Source organism: Myodes glareolus, chromosome 4 (genome assembly GCF_982192425.1).
Source record: "Myodes glareolus chromosome 4, mMyoGla1.1, whole genome shotgun sequence".
Taxonomy (NCBI): Eukaryota; Metazoa; Chordata; class Mammalia; order Rodentia; family Cricetidae; genus Myodes; species Myodes glareolus.
This window is the reverse complement of record NC_142029.1, coordinates 46024613-46045622: the sequence shown is the minus strand read 5'-3', so window position 1 is coordinate 46045622 and position 21010 is coordinate 46024613. Positions and strand designations below refer to the sequence as shown.

Below are 21010 nucleotides of genomic sequence, written 5' to 3'. Positions count from 1 at the left end.
TGACCCTTTAATAAAATCCATTGTGTTGTGGGGATCCCCATCCATAAGACTGCTTTCATTGCTACCCTATAACTGCAGTTTTGCTACTGTTAGGAATTGGAACGTAAGTATCTGACGTACAGGATATATGATACAGGACCCCTGTAAAGGGTTGTTTGGCTCCCCCCCTCCCAAGGATTACAACCCACAGGTTCAGAATCCCTGATTTAAGAGCATGTACAGCTCTTCCAGAGGACCTAAGCAAATAGCCACAACCTCTTAACATCTGATAATGATCTCAGGAGATTTACAAAGAAAATGGGAACACAGCTCAGAGCAAAGACACGGCCTTGTAGTCGCAGTATACACAAGGATGTGTGCTTCTGTTTGTCTGTGTTTACAGGGCTGACGGCGTCATGCGGACAATGGTTCCTGAAAAGCTCCTCAAGAGCATGCCAATCCTGCAGGGCCAGATCGATGCGCTGCTGGAGTTCGATGTATGTTTCTCAGCTGAAATGTTTCTTGCATAATTGGTCTTTGCCTTTCTTTTGAGTCAGTCAGGGTCGCCATGGGATCCGCAGTAGACTACCTCCATGTGGATGAGTTACAGGGTTATTTCATTCATGCTCTTAGGCCCCCAGATTTTTCCAGACCCTACAAACTGTTTCCTAAGGTCGTAGAAAGGGATGAGTAGGGTATTCTCGGAGCCTTCTGTTCTGAGGAGAATGTAGTTTGTTGTGCTCAGGCAGCTCAATAACTGTGCTTTCCTACTGGAAACCGTCTGATGTGGACACTTAAGTGACATGTCCACCAGAGAGAGGAGTTTTGGGTTATCATAGATCACAGATCTTTTCTGGCAAAGTCAAGAAGTGTTATTTGTTTGTTACAAACATACTTGCTGGAGCTGAAGGAATGGCCCCATGGTTAAGAAAGTAGCTGCTCTTATAGAGAAGTGAGTTTGAGTCACTGTACCCACTTGGCAGCTCACAATTGCTCTAGCTCCAGTTCCAGGGATCAGATGCCCTTTTCTGACCTCCATGAGTACCAGGCCTACAAGTGTTACATAGTCATACACACAGGCAAAATAGTCATATATATAAAGTAAAAATAAAAAAATAATGTTTAGAAAACATACCTGAATTTGGCCGTGGTGATAGATATATTAATGCATATGTGTGGTAAGTTGTGGAGAACCAAATACAACCAAAGTGTATCATCCACATGAACCTGGGGAACTGAGAACGTAGTCAGTTGTGTCCTTCATATCCTGCCTGTGACGTGATTAACTACAGTTGTGAGCTCTTTACTACATTTGGGAGAAACTAGGTCAATGCCATATGGGATCCCCTTCTTTTACTTCTTACAACTGGATGTTAATGTATAATTAACTCAAAAATAGCAGCTAAGAGTACCTGACTCCTGAGAATAAGATATTTTGACATGTAGGAAAGTTCTGAGCTCTCATTGTCAGCTCGTCTGTAATTTGATAGTTGTCTAAAACACTTTCCTCAAATACCTCTAGCTTAAAGTCTTTGTTAAGATTCCATGACTTAGGCTATAATTGAGCCCCACTCATAACAACTGAGTCTTGTGAAATTTTAAGTAGAAATTGCAAACCATCACATTGATTTTTGACAGACTTTACAGTAAGATCTTTATTGGACAGTTAATCTTAATGTATTTTGTTTCTTTTAATCTATCTATTTTTAACTTTCTTCTCCCTTACTAAGGGCTCTAGCTTAGATAACTGAAGCGTATGAGACCAGTCCTTCGGTATTGCTAGGCTTACTAAAAATCACCCAACATTTTTAGAATATGCGTGAATTTCTTGGTGGTCATTCATGACATTTTATTACGACTTAAGAAAAATACTAACTTGATGTACAGCTAAAGTTAAATGCTCATTTTTCTAGGTGCATCCAAATGAACTAACGAATGGTGTCATAAATGCTGCGTTTATGCTTCTTTTCAAAGATCTTATCAAACTTTTCGCTTGCTACAATGATGGCGTCATTAACTTACTTGGTAAGTGACACATTGGGCCTGATGGGGTTGTGATAAGGCTGACAGATGCTGTGGGGTTGAATCCATTGTTTCGCTTCACCTCAGCAGAAGCTGTGTTGTGTGAGATGCTGTGATACCGTGTAACTCTCGATGGTGGTGCTGTTGTTGCCGCATGGCTGAGAGGATAAATCCATAGCTAGGGCTGAGAGGATAAATCCATAGCTAGGGTAGACATCTAGTACAAGGTAGGCAGGCTGATGGTCTCCCTACTAAAAGGACATGTCCCACTGAGGGCCAACAGTGAGGAGGGGCACACCAGCTAAGACAGGAATCCTATGCTGTTGGGCCTCCTCAGTCTCCATTATGATGGCATTGCCTCTCTTACAGTGTTCTCTCATCCTCACTGTTAAAAGCTTGGTAGTTGTCACCCCTTGATTTGCATGTGGGAAGAATTGATTCATGATATTTATCTATGTTGAAAGGTCCCTTCACTTTCTTCACCAGGTTGGTACTGACCTCCTTGTCATCAGTATTCAGTTGAATTTTGCCAACTCCCTATCAACCAACCCAGTAGCCAGTTGCTCCCCATGGTTTGGTGGTGTCCCCTAAGTCTTGCTACAAGAGGAAAGGTGGATAGTGTCCTATCAAAGGCTTGGCTATGAAAGTTTCATTCTCTTATCCAGGTCACCCCTTGGCAGAGATATTAAACACTGTTGCTTGCAGCTAGTACCAAACTAGAATGTTTTCTTCCTCTGTTAGGTGGTCATGAGGAATTCCCCAGAGGCCACAGATAGGATTTAAGGATAAATGAAAGAAATGGTTATGCCCCAGAGAGACTTGGTGCTCTGGAAATGGGCCTTCTGTTCCTACAACTTGTCCGTTTATTTGTGGCCATAATAAACTTCTCTGTTTATTATGGATCCTAGAGTATCCTTGTGTTTGCCCAACTTTACAGCTTGCTAGATTACACAGTACCCACTCTGTGGCTGAGGAGCACTTGATTCCCCCTGGTCAGGATCTTGGTCTCTAGAAGTAAACCAACAACAGCCCCTCTTCAGGGCATGGCTGCTGTCTGAAGCAGGCACAGCTCCGCTGTGGCACTTCTGGGACTGTGCTGGAGTGTGAGAGAGGGCTTTCACAGCACGTTAAGTCTGTCGCACACTGTCGAGTACTCCTAGATTTTTCTGGAACTAAGGCTCTGGTGGCCTAAGTGTGGTGCGGTTGTGGAACTTCCTGTTGCCTGAGCTCTCTCTTACCTGCTACTGTGTGGGCTGCTCTTCTAACAGCAGCACGCACAGTGTTCTGTGTGTTTCCTGCAAATCAAAGCTTAGCAGACTTTGGACTGTTTTTGTTGCAGGGAGCTCCAGCTGCAAAAATGTACCCTTGACATAAAGAGTTCTCTAAACTACCCAGACTTTTGGATGCTCAGAAACCTTGTTAAGATGGCTTATCCTTCTGTCTTCCCCTTCAGCATTTATGTCACTTATCAAAACATCTCTGATACCTGAAGCTCTTGCTCAGTAGGCACCACCATCCTGGTGTCATCAGAGCAATGCCCTATGGGATTGTGACAACCGAGACAGATTGATATCTTTAAAATGAGACACTGATTGTACACTTGCACTCTGCCTGCTGACAGCAGATTTCTGATGGTCTCTGTTCATTGGGGTAGACATAAATGCATTTTCTACTTCAGTAGCCACCTCCTGGGTGCCAAGAATTGTGCTGATTCTCCTCTGGTGAAAGAGGACACTTTTGAATCTCTGTGAGTAGGGGGCTCATTGCTTGATTAAGCTTACCATAGTTAAACTCCAAACCATTATTTTTTTGCACAAACCAAATATGTAGGTTACCCAGAGATAAAGTAGAATTATTATTCCTGTGATCAGTGACATGTGACAAATTTGCTAGTGTCAAAGTATGTCTCTTTTCAGCAAACAAAGGAAATACCCACAGGCCATTCTATACATTCCCTGGATCTAACTCCTGATCATAAAGCTTCCGTTCAAGCTGGAAGAACAAATCAAATCAGTCCCCCTAGGGCATCAAGCTCTTAGCATCAGTGTTCCTTAAAATCTGAGAGGAAAAGCCCACTCCCATTTTCCAATTCATGTGTAAAGAGCTGAGAAGTCACATTGTCCTAGCACATGAGCAGGCTGGAACACTGGCTGTCTGCATTCACAAGGGAGGTTGGCACAGGGCAGTTGGAGGCTGTTGGGTATACCTGGCTAAATCCTGGCTAACCAGGAAGAAACTCAAAAGTGAAAACTGCCATGGGAACTGGGGCAGAGGGGTGGGAACGTGACAGACACGTTGCTGGAGGCAGACTACAGACAAGTGTGAGGGTTGTGACCAGACCACACTTGTTCTGCTTCTAGGAGCTCAGACTGGTTCTCTGTGCCCCTGATGGAATGGGGTAAGACACAAGTGCTCTTCAGCTTTCCTTCTGATAAATTCAAGTTAAATCTGACAAATTAGGTGAAAACGTGAGCTAGTGAAGAACATACTTTACCAAATTCATGTCTGGCACCAAACACCTATTCTAAAAGCTCAGAGAATGGCCCTTGAATGTCCCCCCAAACTACAGGGTATATAATTTGTGAACTCAAGAAACTAAAAAATAGGGGAAAGGTGTGAGCCACCACCACCTGGTTCTGTTTCTCTTTGAGGCTGGATCAATCTATTGTAGTCCAGGGTGACCTTGAACTCACAGAGATCCATTGGCCTCTCCCTCCCTAGTGCTGGGATTAAAGGTGTGTGCCACCACTGTCTGGCCTCTATGGCTAACTAGTGGCTTGCTCCACACTCTGATCCTCAAGCAAGCTTTATTTGTTATAGCACAAACAAAAGTGCTTCCACAGCTTCAATAGAAGGGAGTGTTTAGAATATCCTGTGTCTTAAGGAGCTTCCCTCTAAGATGGACAGTTTTACGTTGAAGAAAAATGCTATACGGGGCCAGTCAGACAAAAATTGAGTCAAGACACCTTACCAGCAAAGGCATATAAATGTGAAATGAACATATGAAAAGGCACCACCTACTGTAACATCAGGTGACGAAAATCAAAACAAGCCAATCTAAAAACATCACCTGTGATTCTGGAAATTAAAACTAAGGAAAAACTTAGGGAAGTTCAGCGGTCACTGCTGATTAGTGGGGGGTGGAATGAAAAAGCATAGGACGGGGATTTAGGGCAGTGTACCCTTGTGTGACACCTGAACGGTGAATTTCTTGACATCAGAGTCACCAGTAACACCAGCTGTGAACCTTGGGTGGTGACGTGATGGGACGTCATTGGTTTATCAACCGTAACTAATGCAAAATTCACACAGAAGTGGAGTATGGACCATTTATACCTGGTGGCAAATCTCTATGTTATCCATTCATTTTTGCAAAAAAAAAAAGCTTCAAAAATTGATTTATGGTTTTGTTTGTGTTAAGTACATACATACATATGTGTGTGTATGTGTGTGTGTGTGTGTGTGTGTGTGTGTGTGTGTGTGTGTTTTAACGTCCAGGCATGCCCTCTTCCCAACTGTGTTCAATCTGTAACAGCCACTGTACTGGTGACTAGAATAAATGTTTAGTAGAGTTTAAGGACTCTGCTCAAGAATCTATGGAGTCCTCATTAGAACTTAGAGTTTCTAATTCCATAGGGCTGAGATGGGACCTGAGAATCTGCATTCTCAGTAAGCTCTTGAGAGGTACATTCCTGCTAGCTAGAGTACTTCTCGGTAACTTCTGCATTAAGCTGCACCCAGATGCTCAGGCTTCAATCCCTAGCCTTTGGCGTGTTTACCCAAGTTGATAAATGGCTGGTCATATTGCAAACCTAATTTACTGTTCTTTCTTTCCTGCCCAGCAGCATTAGGAGTCCATTCCAATTTTCCAATTTGTTATCAATTAGGATTTATGGGTTCATGGGTTGGCATGTGGGGTGGAGTGGGGTACCCAGTTAGATTTATATTTCAGATCAACATAATTCCTAAAGTTTTATTTAACGTGTGTAGCTGTTTTGCCTGCATGTATGCTTTTGCGCCATCAACAGTGCCCACAAGGTCAGAAGAGGGCATTGATCCCCTGCAATTGGAGTTCACAGAGAGTTGCGAGCCACCATATGGGTGCTGGGAATTAAGCTCGGGTCCTCTGGAAGAACAGCAACTGTCTTACCCACTGAGCCATCTCTCCACGAATCTATTTTTAGCATTAATAAGTTATGAAATACTTACAATAAAATGTATTTTTTGTGTAGCTATAGTATCTTGTTTTTTATTTGGCAGATGTCCAGTTCACAAAACTTTGTGAGATTTTTGACATTCTTTTGGCATGTATATTCTCCCTCCTGAGTCGAACTCTGTACATGTCTGTCTCTTGGAAAACTCTAGCCTAGAATGATCTTTCCCTTGCAGCCAAAGGGTGCCAGAGCTGGAAGTCAGCCTGACTAATCCTGTAAGTTGCTTAATTCCAGCATAGGAGAAGAACTTCTGTATACAGCCTCCCTGTCTTCTCTGGGAAGTTGTGGCATTTCTGCAGCAAGACAGCTGGGAAGAGGGCTTGGGAGGTTCAAGCAAAATGACACCCCCTCCCACCAGCTGGAATATTTTCTTCCTGTCTGAACAGGCTGGTCTTAACCTTCCTTAGACCTTAGTGTCTTACCCTTAATCAACTAGAATTACTGGATTCTAAATCACATTTTGGGTCATAAAGCACCTGGCAAGGGAGAGAGAGCTGTGGAAACAGAGGGGCTGTCTATGAGGAAAATCTTGTTTTCCCAGGAAGCCTCGACTGACGCGGGACTGTCTTGGAGTACCACAGTTTGACTTGGCCTCAAGCCTGTGTTTTCCTTCTCTTTCTTAAACTCCTTAATGGAAGTGAGAGCAGCTACTTTGTCATCTTAGCCTTGCTCCCACTGTGATGGACTAGTCCATGACTTGATAAGCTTCATTCAAGAAGAACACAGGAAGATTAACACAGTCTATGAGGATCCAGCCTTCTGTGGGCGGAGATGGTCATCACCTGCAATTCTAACCTGCTTATAAACCTGATCCCAAACTGACTATGTCACAGTTTAATAGGAGTCGACTTCTTGGCGTCTCTTCAGGTACCAAATACTGTGTCTTCAAAACAAAACAAACATAGGAAAACAAAGCAGACACTGCTTTACATTTTCTATCTAGAGAGGAATTTATATAGGTTAAGAGTTTCTATAATTAATGGAAGCCTCCAGAAATGGGCTCTGGGCTCTGTCTCCTGGAGGAACGGCTAGTGTTTAGAGCCCATATTTATAGGATTTGCTTCTCTGCGGCCTCCTGTTCAGCTTACTTTACAAACAAGACAAGAAGCTGCTACCCTGCCCCAACCACCCCAAGCTTCTTTACAGCACTGGGAAACTGGGAAAGAGACACTTGAAGCTGTAATCCAGGATTAAGGGTCACATGACAGTTGCTTTAATCATTACTCCTCTAAATCCAGGAAGCTGGCCAGTGGGTAGCAGGATGCTGCAGGCGGGTAATCCAGCTGCTTGGGCTCCTGCCTGTCAGAAGCGGTAGACTGAGGAGCTGCAGAAAGGCAGGGGAGACAGCACCTGCCTCAGGGTTATCTTCTAGCTCAGTTGATGTGCAGAACTGAGTCTGGTGGGTGGGGCCGGTCACGTCAAGCACATCACTCTGGGAGGACGAAGAGATGTTTGCCTTCTTTGGGGACAGATTCTTGCCCTAAATATAAAGTTCAAAACCAAATAAACTTTCATTTCGGGTGAGAGATGTTATCGTTAAAGCAGATTTACAGATTTTCCTATTAATTTCTTACAGGTCACTCTTACTCACAGATGTGAGCTTTTTCCTAGGTCTCATGAGCCACAGATGGTTTCTGTCTAGTCTGACGGTTCCTGTGAATGTCAGTTGCAATTGTTACTGTGTATAGCTTCGTAAACCCAGATGCTGGCTTCTTCCCTGACCCTGCACGGTCACTGAAACTGAACTCGTCAGCTCTTTGTTCCTAATTCTCTTTTCTCTTTCAGCCACCCATCTTTTCAACCTGCAACCCCAGTTCCCTTCATTGTCATCTTCCTGGGCTCTGCAGCCTGTCAGGAATGACATCTTACTGGTTCTTTCTCATCCTCTCTCACTTAGCCTTATTCTTACTTCTTCATCAAGAGCAATGGATTTGGTACCTGCAGTTCATTAGTTGTCAGACAAGTTCAACTGTGTAATTCCTCCCACTGTTGTCCTGACAGCTGCTGTTTTACTTTACTGTGTGTTGATTTCATATACAGATGGCATCAAAAAGGCAATTTCTGTTTAGATTAAAATAATAGTTTATTTGAATCATTTTAATTTTTAATTTGATAACACTATCTTACTGGCTAAATTAGGAGAGGAAAATGTTTCAGGACCATTGAACCGTTTTGTATTAAGGACTTTGGGGAAGTAGCCCAAGCATCCCCTTTGTTCTGCTCTGTGGCCTTCATCAGCTCCTGTTCAAGTAACAGTCTAACTAGCAGATAGGCACACAAAAGAGGGATCCCGGTTGTTTTGAGGCAAATATGTGTTTTGCTTTTAAGAGTGATCCATATGAAAATGTGTATTGGTTGAAATCAAAGACATGATGACCATACTTTGTGTGTAAATTGGAAACTGTTTGGGTGCTCTTTTAGGCCAGGTTTCCAATGCTGTGATAAAACACCATGACCAAAAGCAGGGAGGAAAAAAGTTTATTTCCCTTACAGTTCCATATCACTGCTCATCCTTAAAAGCAGTCAGGGCAGAAACTCAAATAGGAAACGAGACAACAGGAGCTGCCTGAGACGGATGCAATGGAGGAGCTCCGCTTACTGGTTTGATACACTGTGTCTTGTTCAGCCTGCTTCCTTACAGACCCCAGAACCGTCCACCCACAGGTGGCACCACCTATAATGGACTAAGCCCTCCCACACCAATCACTAATTAAGAAAATTCCCTACAGACTGGCTTACAGCCTAATCATGCACAGGTTGATTTTATGGAGCCATTTTCTTAAGGAAGGTTCCCTCCTCTCAGATGACTGTGGTTAGTGTCATCTTGACATAAGAACTGGCCGGGACAGGTGCCACAAAACTTGAAACTGATTATCACAGTGGAACTCTGACATCCAAGTGAGATGTCTTTCTTACTGACTAAGGGCCTAGCTATAGTCTAGGTGGGAGTCTGTCCCAAAGTCGGTGCTGAAACATTGTATCACAGTTTTGCAGCTGTCAACTTTGATCATCTCGGACACTGAAAAACATGTTATCTTTAGTGGGGAAGGAAAAGGGTTCCTTCCAAAGAAACGGGATTTTCTCTGGACCCTTCCTGTAACTCCAGGGGAGGGCAGAGCCTCATAGATTTGCTCCAGCAGTGGAACACTCTATGTGGCATGTCTGTGTCATTATTAGTACACTGTTAGAGAAACGGCTATGGATTATAGTCTGGAGAGGGAGTGACTGAAGGCCTTTTGTTATTGAATCCCTACTTACCAAGAGAAAAAAAAAAACAGAAAAATGCAAGAGACAAAGAAAATTGCTTCACTGTTGATGTATTAATTCAAAGGAAAAATTGATATTTCTCAATTGGACTTCTTATGGAGCTTCTGAAGATCAGATAGGAAGAAATAAGTTAGATGACAGTAAAGAGAAGTAATTTAAGAAATTTGAACAAAATGGTCTGGAGTAAAGGGAATACAGAAAGAAGTATAATTTTCAGAATAAATCCCAATTTTCCATTTTTTACAGTGAAAAAGGTTTCTCCCATTGTAACAGCATGATGCTCTCAGTAACAATAGAAAACAGGCTAGAGTAGATAAGAAATGATGTTCAGATTTGACCGCTGAACATCTTTAATTTATTCTTGATGATTTCATAATACCCTCCATGGATCCCTTCTTTCCAATAGGTTTCATGTCTCTTTTTTATGATCTACTGGGTTTGACCAGGCTTGTTTACATGACCATGAGCAAGGGTAGGGACCATTGACAAGAGTGTGGTCAGCTTGCCAGCTGGCCTTTCTAAAATAATAAATAAATAAATAAATAAATAAATAAATAAATAAATAAATAAATAAATAAAATAGGGCTGATCTTGTCAAATCATGAAGAAAACAATCTTTGTTTCCTTGAGCCTTTTGCTTGACTTAGATGCACTACATTTAATGTCTGTGTTAAAAGTAAAATTACTGAAGGCTACCACCAAAAGGTAATGAGTAGTTATCCCAGGTAATTAGTTCTTCACCTAATTATATTTTTCAAACTTTTCTTAAGAAAACTAAAAATACTTCAGAGGTAGTCAAATTACAAGCTGAATGACACGGAGAATTCTCATGCGAGAGGACGGAGAAGTAGTGTGACTTTAGCCATATACAGATTTAAAGACTTGTAAAGCAACTGTCGGGCTACCTGTTGCTCGTCTCTACTGTAGAAGGGCTGCTTACTGCATTGCCGTTCGCGGTGTCCACTGGTAATTATGGACAGAATGAGATGGCGAATGGCTGGCTAAGACTCTGAGAAAGTTATGGTTTTCCTTTAAACATATAGGAAAAAGACATTGCCATGCTGTAATCAAAACAAAGAACCCTAATGACTGAATCCTAGACTGGAGGGTGGGTAACGCCAAAGAGAACAACACGGTGGTTGCTGTCTGCCAGTAGAGAAAAAGATGAGGCTCACAAAGCAGAAAGCCCTGAAAGGTTTGGTGAGCCAAGCGACTTTGTAAGAGTCTCCCACTTTATAATTTGAAAATACAGTGTGTTTTTATATATTATTAGTATTTATTTATTATTCATTTGGCAGAAATAATGTGTGACCAGTCTAAGCATCAACTGACAGGAGTAGAATTATAAAGAATTCTTCAGTTCTGGAATATTTAATAGGTTATTGATATATAATGTATTGATTATTGCTTTAAGTGAGCAAGTCAGAAAATAATAACCCTAGGACTGGGATGTCAGCCAGTCTAGAGCTCTCTCCTGGCATGGCTTCAGGCTCCAGCATTCAAGAGAGAGAGCGGGTAAGAAAGAGAGAAGAGAGGAGAGAAACAAAAGAATAAGGATGCTGTGGGATGCAGCCATAGCTTTTAGTTGAGGTTATCATTAGGAATGGTTTTAAAACAAATCCGGAAGCATGGGGATCATGAATTAACCTGTTGTGCCGGTTTTTCTGTGCTTCTGACTCAGTTCCTTTGTTGCTGAAATTGCTTTGTGGGAGACAGATGATGGCCGTGCGCCCTTCTTCAGTTACTCTGCTTCTTTCGGTCCCATATTAACGTGTTCCACCTATGCTTTGATTCAGGCCTTAAGCTTTAAGGAATGAATGCTTAAGAGTAAAACAGAATACTCTTTTCAAATTGCTTATCGCTTATCTCTTGTAGAAAAGTTTTTTGAGATGAAGAAAGGACAATGTAAAGACGCGCTAGAAATTTACAAACGATTTCTAACTAGAATGACGCGAGTGTCCGAGTTTCTCAAGGTTGCAGAGGTAAGTGGTCCAGACTCTGTTGCTAAGGTGATCGGAACTAGTGCACAGCATAACGTGTGGGTGGATGACACACCTAGCACGTGTCCAGGATGTATGAGGGTGAGAGGTCAGCTTAGAGCCCCTCCCCCACCCTGTCAGTCAGGGCGGTATTCCACACTCCTGCCTCCCACTTAGATGCAGTCAAACAAAATCTTGATGGGTTATGAGGTCATTGCTGATCTACAGGTTGGCCCAGTCCTCCATCCCACCTCATGACCATTTTGTTGCTGGTTTATTGTAAAAAAAAAAAAAGTGCTGTATTTTGAACCCTACCGTTGACTTTAGAAAATTCTATCCATTGTGTATAAAGTATAAATCATGAATCCTGATCTCCCTTATCCTGTCAATGACTTAAGCATAATGAAAATGCTAAAATATAAATTTTATGGAGATTATACATTGATTCTTAAGTTTATACATGACATTTAATCATAACTGCAAAACACAGTGTTGCTGAGATTATCTCTAAATTGGAGTTTTGGTTTGTTTGTTTTTTCTCTTGTGAAACCGAGGACTTAACTTATGCTAATACTGGAAGTGATGATGCTAACATCGTTCTCTGTAGGATGACCAGTGGGTTTTGTCTCACGTGTTGACTGACTGACTCATAGATAGAGCCTGTGATGCGGTGTGAGAGGCTCCAGGTTTGACAGGGAAGCCTATAATGCTATGGACATGGCACATTCATGACATGCCTGTACTTCTTTATTATTATTTTTCTGTCATTATTATAAAACTGTCTGCATTCTCTTGATACACAGATTTTATTTGTTTATATTTTGTATGATTTTCCCCCTTGGTTTAACCACAATTATTAGTATAATTTAGTAAAAATTGCTCAATTCTTTCTGTGAAAAGGATCATTTATGTTCAGGCACTCTGAGCAGAAGATTGCTTCATTTCCCACTTGTTGTTCTAGAGGAGGCAGGCACTGGGCAGTGTGTTGTGTGTGCACATACCTCCCTAAAGGACACTGGACAGTGTGCAGTGTGTGCGCATACTTCCCTAAAGGACACTGGGCAGTGTGCAGTGTGTGCACATACCTCCCTAAAGGACACTGGGCAGTGTGCAGTGTCTGCACATACTTCCCTAAAGGACACTGGGCAGTGTGCAGTGTGTGCACATACCTCCCTAAAGGACACTGGACAGTGTGCAGTGTCTGCACATACTTCCCTAAAGGACACTGGGCAGTGTGCAGTGTGTGCACATACCTCCCTAAAGGACACTGGACAGTGTGCAGTGTCTGCACATACTTTCTAAAACAGCAAACAAAACGGGCCCCAAGAACTTCAGGAGAAAAGAATTGTTGACACAGATTCTTGTTGTTTATGTAAGTTTGTGTTTGAGTCCCTTTGTGCCTCATGTTAAACTTATGCCAGTGAAAAAGAGATACATAGAGAAGGTGTCAGTCTAAGAGTCTGTCTCTAAATAACGGAATAATAAATATATTTTGTGAACATTTATCAGACTTTTTATGGAACGGACCCTAATTCTATAAAAGTGTTTTACTAGAATAAGCACCTGAAGTTCATTGGGAAAACTATAATAGTTTGGTTTTCTTTTATGTTTAAGTAGTGTTTCTTACCATTTGAATACACTGAAGATAGTATAGAATGATTTGGTTATGATCAGCCAATACAGAAAATTTTCAGTAGATGTACAGACCTTAGGTGTGTCCCAAGCAGCACTCGTGCATCATATGAGCTCTGTAGTTAGAACCATTAATGACTTCCTGAGGGGTCTAAGGGAGGCTTTCATAACATCATTTTTATATGTAACTGCAGCTGAGAGTGCCCCTCAGCAATAGAGTGCAATGTGGTTTGGGTGAGGCCCTGTGTTGGATTCCTGGTACCACAGATGCTAAGCAATAAACTAAGAATGCATATTAGCTGCTTAGAAAGTATGACTGAGCTGTCCAGCATACACAAAAGCCCTCAGCCCTCTTAAAGGAATTGCTTGAAATACAGAAAACTCCCTATGTCTTAGGCTCTTCAATCTACTTAATTTATTTGAGCCTCAATTTCATTAATAAACAATTACAAAGTAAATTATAAATAAAATCAATTATAAAGTTATAGTCTAAGAATCAGAAGAAACTTTAATATTAGTTAGTAAATGATCCATTAAGTAAATTATAAGACAAGGAAGTTCTGTGCAGTGCTTTTGAAAAGTAGGACATTCTCTATGCTAACATGGACATACCCCCTAAGCTTAATGAGCAATTAAGTCCAATACAAAATAGAAAAGTGCAGAGAAAATGAAATCATAAAATTGTAGGAAGGTGGGCAGACTTGGAAAATACAATATTAAGTGAGGTGACCCGAACTTAGAAAGAAAAGAGACTGTGTGAATCCAGCCTGTATTACATGTATGAATACATGAACAGTTCAAAGTGTGGGTATAGTGTAACACTTGGAAGGGTGACCAAGAGAAGGTGACATTAGATGACAGAGAAGGAAAGAGTGCAGGCAAGGGGACACATGAGTCCTTATGGAGAATATAAAGCCAGTCGTGTGTGTGTGTGTGTGTGTGTGTGTGTGTGTGTGTGTGTGTGTTGGATATGTGAATGAAAACACGATCGACAGTGAAAGTGTAAAATCCTAAGCTTTGGAATGGCCATTCTAACCGTGTGCACGTTCCCTGGGGTGTGTAGTCTGGGACTGAGACAGGGTTAGGGTGACTTCCTAAAGCCAACTATATGATAATTTGATTTGTGAGTTAATTTGGTTAAATTTGTTTTATTTTTAAAAAGAAAAGGAAAATTAAGTCTAGTGTACTTCATATGCCGCTGTTGGTGGAAGAAAAATAAATACTTGTATTTCAGATTCCCTTGGTTATGTATAAACTTTAGAACAGTGGTTTTCAACCTTCTTAATGCTGTAACCCTTTAATACAGTTCCTCATGCTGTGGTCACCCATAACGATAAAGTTATTTCATAGCCACTTCATAACTGAAATTTTGAAACTGTTACTAATCGTGTACAAATATCTGATATGTGACCCCCGGGGGGCAGGGTCACGACCCACAGGTTGAGAACTGCTTCTCTGGAAGACTGTCTAAGAAACTGGCAAAGTGATTCTGTCTGTGAAAGAGAGGATAGAAGCTACTCCCTGAGCAAAAGATTAAAATAAAATAACCTAAAATAACAATTCCCCAAGGACTCTGTGGATAGAATAATTTAAATTTTGTTTGAATGGTTTCATAATTTCTTGGTTTCTATTGAACATACAGGGTACATTTAAAATTTACACTTCAGGATGTTTTCATTTATTTTTGTATTCTAGTAAAATTCTATAAACTTGTTATAACTGAGAGTTAACTATATTAATGAGTTCGTTACCTTATTATATTGTGTGGGAAACTATGCTTAAAGTAAGCTTGATACTCAGAGCACTAATTGATTTACACCAAGAATAGGCTGTAATGACTTTACATTAAATGCCAAAAAAAGTCATAAAAACCCAATTAGTAATTTTATTTGTTGTTTTTTTTTTAATTCACAGCAAGTTGGTATAGACAAAGGTGACATTCCCGATCTCACACAGGTAAGTGTCTGGAGGGCCTATCAGTAGAGAAGACATTGATAATTAATAGGTTGTCACAAATGGGCATACTTTGTAAATATTTCATAGATTTTGAATTTAAGCAAACCAGTTTTCTCAGAAATTATTCAACCTTACTAATTTTTTCTAATTATTGATTATTTCTGGGGAGAAAAGGAAGATTTCCCTTCCTGTCAGCTGTGGCTTCTTTAAGGGCAACTGAACGTCCTAGCTGGGCTCATTGCCTCATGAACGTGAGCCAGTGAGAGCAGTGGTTGTGTCTGAGACAGGGCTTGGGGTCTCAGGGTGACTTCTGGCCATCAGAGCACGTGAGCGATCTGTGCTGTCCTTGTTCTCTGCCTGCGCCTGACCTGAGGGACAGTGCAGAGGGAGGAACCCTGGTGTCCAGGTCTTGCATTTCCCCTCGTGCCCCTACGAAGATGAGGGCTTCCTGGATAAATGCTCTAAGTGGTGCTAATAGGGACGTGATTTTTTTTTCTGGGCCCAGTTTTAAAATGACAGTAAGGTCTGGGCCTCCTTACCAGCCATGTTAGAGCTGTCAGAGAGAACAGATGCCAAGTTAAAAATTGGTCTTCAGTATAATTGACAGGAGCAGGTGTGGTTCCAACACCCTGTGATGGTAAATTTCAGCCTCACACGTGCCTTTTGCTAGAAGCAGTATTGTGGGGGTGCTGCAAAGTTGTTCGCTTACACACTTGTAATTGGTCTCCACCAGCCCCCAGATAATGACTCAGAGACCTCTGATTAATTACGAAAGCTTGGCCTTTAGCTTAGGCTTGTTACCAACCAGCTCTTATAACTCAAACTAACCTGTTTCTATTAATCTACATTCTGCCATGTGACTCTACATTTCTCCTTCATTCTGTATGTCTGACTCCCCTCATGTCTCACTGACAGCTACATTCTCACTGACAGGCACCTACATTCATCCTGAGTTCCTCTCTCTGCCCAGAAGTGCTGCCTAATCGCTCCTGCCTAGCTATTGGCCATTCAGCTCTTTATTAAACCAATCAGGTGCCTTAGGCAGGCAAGGTAAATCAGTGACACATCTTTACACAGTTTGCTCAAATATCCCGCAACACATGCTGGTCATGAGTCAAGTGAATGTTGTATCTCTTTAAACTTAGTCATTATAGTAGAAAAGAATGAAATCCCCTCTTGGTTTGAAAGGTTGTTTTAATTACTTGTGTGTATGTATGGAGCCTGCACATGTGCACCACATGCGTGTAGCAGTTTACAGAGGCCAGAAGAGGGGGTCAGATGCCTTGAAATTGGAGCTAGAGTCAACTGTGAGTCACCATGTGAGTGCTAGGAACTGAACCAGGGTCTTCTACAAGATCAGCAAATGCTTTTAACACTGAACCATCTCTCTAGTCCCATTCCCCACTTTTAAATAATATCACGTTATCTATTATTAACATGCCATCTTTATAATTTCTTGAAATATTTGCATATTTAAAATAATATGTAAATACTACTTTTTACTAAAAATGAGGACAGTTGAAGATGAAGGCTTTCTCTTTTTATATTACTAAAATATAAAATATCAATAATTCTTACAAATTAAGCTCATGGACTAATAATAGCAGTATATTCTTTAGTTAAGGGGAGACAGAGTCCATGCATAGATGAAATATTAGTTAAAAAATTTCTTCTCCTTTTACTGTTACCTATTGAAGTGTATACCTGAATAAGGTGCTGATATTTTTGAGCATTGGTAAATATTAAATACGCATGAAATATTATTTTAAGAATATTTTTGTTGAAGTAGATTTACTTTGTAACAACATAAGAAAATTGATGCTTTCACTTTTTCATCTATAGCAAAAAACTACATTGCATCTTTTTCCTAGCTATTCCAGATAAATAATACATATTATAAAAGATGGGCATTACAGGTTTAGTTCAATGAAGAGTTTTTAGAAATGGCAAGTTTTCTTTTACACTATACATAACCCTCACTGTGGGATAAATACAAACTAGCTATTTAGTTCAGGGGAGCCTGACAGGTAAGAACAGGCCCTCACTGTCTCCTTTTAGGCAGTCTAGACACTATGAGAGAGCCAAGGGACTATATAAATACCTCTGTTGGTTTTCAGTTTTGAAAATGATAGCAGATCATTGAAAGAAGGGGCACATCCTTGGGTTTTATTTTTAATGATACCATAGTATTCATTGCAACTTATGTAATTGCTCAAGAAGTCTGTAGACACATTTAAAGTTGTACAGTATATGTGTCAGAGCTTGGAAAGCCAACTTGACTCCTCTCCTGAGCCTAAGGTAGTCTATAATAGAGTCATTAGAATCCAGAATGTTCTGTCCTGTTTTCCTTGTGTGCTAAAAGCAGCATAAATGCCAGTATAAATTACCACCCCATTAAAAACTCCTCTAGCTGAACTCTATGCACATTTAAATTTAAATAGGAGAGTGCTGCATGCTTGTGGAAATTCTTAACTAGTAGGTTGCTTGTGTTTTCCTGGTGATCGTGAGCGTGAGCCACATACACATCTCCATAAATTATCTTTTAGAGCCCCTTCTGCAGGCTAAGGGGGATCTCACACTGAGCTACAGATTTAGGACCTCCCAGTCCCCTAACAATACAGACAGGTTCAAGCTGAAATATGAGATTTTCTGAAGTGAAAACCTGTAGAGAGTGTTAAATCCGGATTAATCTAGAGATGAATCCGCAGTACAAGGTGGTGTGACTCCATTAGCTCCTTTTAAATGGAGGTCTGATCACTGGGCTCCTTCATAGCTTCTAGAGCTACTTCATCTAGCCACAGAGTGAGCAAAAAAAAAAAAAAAATGTCTTTCTGGAAAGAATTACATAGGGGCTGAAGGGTGGCCTGGGTTAAGAGTGCCTGCCACCCTTGCAGAGGACCGGGGTTGTTTCCCAGGTCCACGTCAAGTGGCTTACACGGCCTGTAACTCCAACCCCAAGGGATCCAGCACCCTCTTTTCACCTGTGTGTGCTGCACTCATGAACAAACTCACTCGGCATGAATTCTTTTCTTTTCTTTTTTTTCAAATTGAAATTAATTTTTTCATACAATATTTCTTATCAGTTTTCCCTCCCCTAACTCCTAGATATGTCCACCCTCCTCACCCACCCAAACCCATATCTTCTTTCTCTCTGTATTTAGAAAGCAGGCAGGCAAACAAACCAGAATAAAGAAAGAAAAAAACACAACACACATCAAACAAAAGTGCAAAAACGAAATTGGAAGCCACAATAGACAAGCAAAAGGCCAGTAAAACAAACAAACAAACAAACAAAAAAACCTGCCCAAGCAAAGCAATATAAGACAAAAAGTCTACAAAAATAACCACTGGGGTCATTTTGTGTTGGCCATCTACTGCTGGGCGTGAGGTTGATGTACCCAGTGAGACTCTATTGGAGAAAAACCATTTTTTTCTTTGCAAAATAAATAGGAATTCAGTTGAAGAAATGATGGTGAGCTGACTTCCTTTTGAACTTAGAATAAAAGGGAATTAAAACTTCTCCAAAAAAAGGGAGCAAAGGGACTTAATACATACTCTCCACTTAAGTGGTGAACAGTAAACACCCGTGTGCATATAGCATCAACACATTTAGATGATCCGTGACGATCAGTTACATTTCCAAAAGACACTTAAGGTAGTGTTTTGAGGAAGAAGAGAGTATGATCTCCCAACTGGAATATTTCTCCTCAGCACTTAGAATAGTGTCTGAGATCTGATCCAGATTTGAATTACCTTTGTGTATTTTTAAACTTGGTTTTCATGTTTCACGACCTAAGGTATATAAATGGCAGATGGATTTTTTTTTAAACTCTGGGCATCACAGCAGATGCCCAGATGAATCTATTTATGATTCATATTATGTTGAATAAATTTATTTCAACCAAATAATTCTCATAGTAGCATTTTCTCTTTGGAGTGTGTGCCCAAACTTTAAACTCCGTGTATGAAGAAACTCTTAGGGTTTGGTGCTCGGAGTTTTGGTTGACCTGCAAACCGCTGGCAAAGAGACATCTCATGTTACAGTGTATGACGCTGGTGATGCTGTGACCCATTGCTGTTACCCGTCAGCTGCCACAAGCCAATTCCTGTTCTTTGAACTGGTGTACCAATCTGGTTGGCCTTTATTCTGAAATGAGAACGTAAAGATGCTACTGACTCTCAGTGTTCTTAAGTTTCTGTCGCTGTGGCAGAGGCATTCTGAAAGTTTGCCTAATTTGAGGTTCAGGACGCCACCCGCCCTCCCAGAGGAGGCCATCTTTATGCGGTGCCTACTGTGTGAGGAAATGGTCCTCCACCAGCAGTGAAAAGGATGTGCATCATGTGCTCCTGGACATTCCTGTCAAAGGTTTTTTTTTTTTTTTCAAAGAAGATCTTCTCTTGGATCACATGTCCTTATGAGAAATACAAACGTTAAGGCCCTTTGAAAATCCCTAGGATAAAAGGCTCAAACTTAATTATATGTAGAGTAACTCGCTGGAGCAAGTCGGCTAGGGCAGCATCCTGACCCGTCTCCTTCACAGCTGTTGTCATCTCTACTTCAGCATTCAGTTTTTTCAGTTATTAAAAGATTTCCCACCAGACCTGGTGGCACACAACTGCAGTCCAAGTACTCAAGAGGCAGAAAGGAAATCTCTCTGCGTTCAAGGCCAGCCAGGCTCCATAGTAAGATCCTGTCTCCAAAAAGAGGGGATGAGGAACAGAAATTTCCCGGGGAGAATTAAGTTATAATCTGTCTTTCTGATGTTTTGATTTAATCTCAGTACTAACAGACTGGAGACTGTGGGTTCTGTGGAGTCGTTGCTAGCAGTGTTTTGTTCTGCATTTTAAATTAAATAGTTTTTGCTTTTCCTATATAAACTTCTTAATTTGCACTTAGCCAAAGGAGCATACTGTGTTTACATTTCATTTCACATGCAGAGGACACGGGTCTTATGATAAAGAGAGATTCTGTGACTTGATACTTGTTTCCCAACATAATTTATATGGGAATAAGGAGAAATGGAGTTTGTTCTTAGGCCGCTTTGGTCCATCTTCCCTATCATCTTTAACATCAATAGTGAAAAGAGTAAAGTTACCAGAGAGAAGTTTATCTAAGAAGGTTTAATTCAGTTATATTTTCTGCTTAAAGTTCCAATGCACATTTATTTAATGAGCATTTCCTTATAATATATAATCTAATGTATAGAAGAGAATTCCCATTAACCATGTTAAAAATTCATTTGACACTTACAAAATTATTTATTCTCAGTGAACTTTGCTGGATGTTGTTGAATAAATCTGTCTTCACCTGAACTGTATTTGAAATTCCATCTTGCATCATCTTAGAACCTTCTAGATTCCTTGACAGCTTTTCACTCTGAAGTCTAAGTTTGTTTGACGATGCTGATATGGGCATCCATTTCTGTCCCACTTTTGTAACTTGAATCAAGTCAATATGCTTATTTACATACTAACTTCTATATATGGTTATGATTTTACACTTAATTTGCATTTATAATCATATAATTACATATAATAATCATATAAATGTTGAAATTTTGAGTTTATTATTAAAATGAAAATTAATATTAAATACCTAAACCTTAAAGATTAAAAAATTTTAATAAGAATCTGATTTAGTTATTAAGTATATTAGAATATAAAATTATGTGAATTTCTTGCCAACTTTTTTGTGCTTTAGCAGTTAGCATGGTTAGTGCAAATTCCTTCAAATTTAATTTCCCATTGTAAAACAAACATCAGGTTGTACCAATAATTGTAGGCAGGTATTTTATGATTACCTGCTTTTTTTCTGAACACTGTTGAGGTCTAGTTTGCACTGAAAGAAAAAGCATATTCAATTTCTAATGCTTGAAGACTAGATTGGGCAAATATTTGTAGAAATAATTATCTCCCCTTTGAATACAATGAAATACCATTTTTATTGCCTGAAATTTGACT

At 40.4% G+C, this 21010-nt stretch overlaps 1 protein-coding gene across 8 annotated transcripts in view; it reads left to right on the top strand.

Moving 5' to 3' along the window:
* Positions 1–21010, top strand: part of Snap91 (synaptosome associated protein 91) — a 115437-nt gene that overhangs the window by 47952 nt on the left and 46475 nt on the right. For all 8 annotated transcript variants that reach the window (XM_085689485.2, XM_085689484.2, XM_085689487.2 and 5 more), the window contains exons 6-9: positions 383–476; positions 1893–2004; positions 11358–11464; positions 15008–15049. In XM_085689485.2, the coding sequence (XP_085545611.2) occupies positions 383–476; positions 1893–2004; positions 11358–11464; positions 15008–15049 (355 nt within the window). The remainder of the gene's footprint in view (positions 1–382; positions 477–1892; positions 2005–11357; positions 11465–15007; positions 15050–21010) is intronic.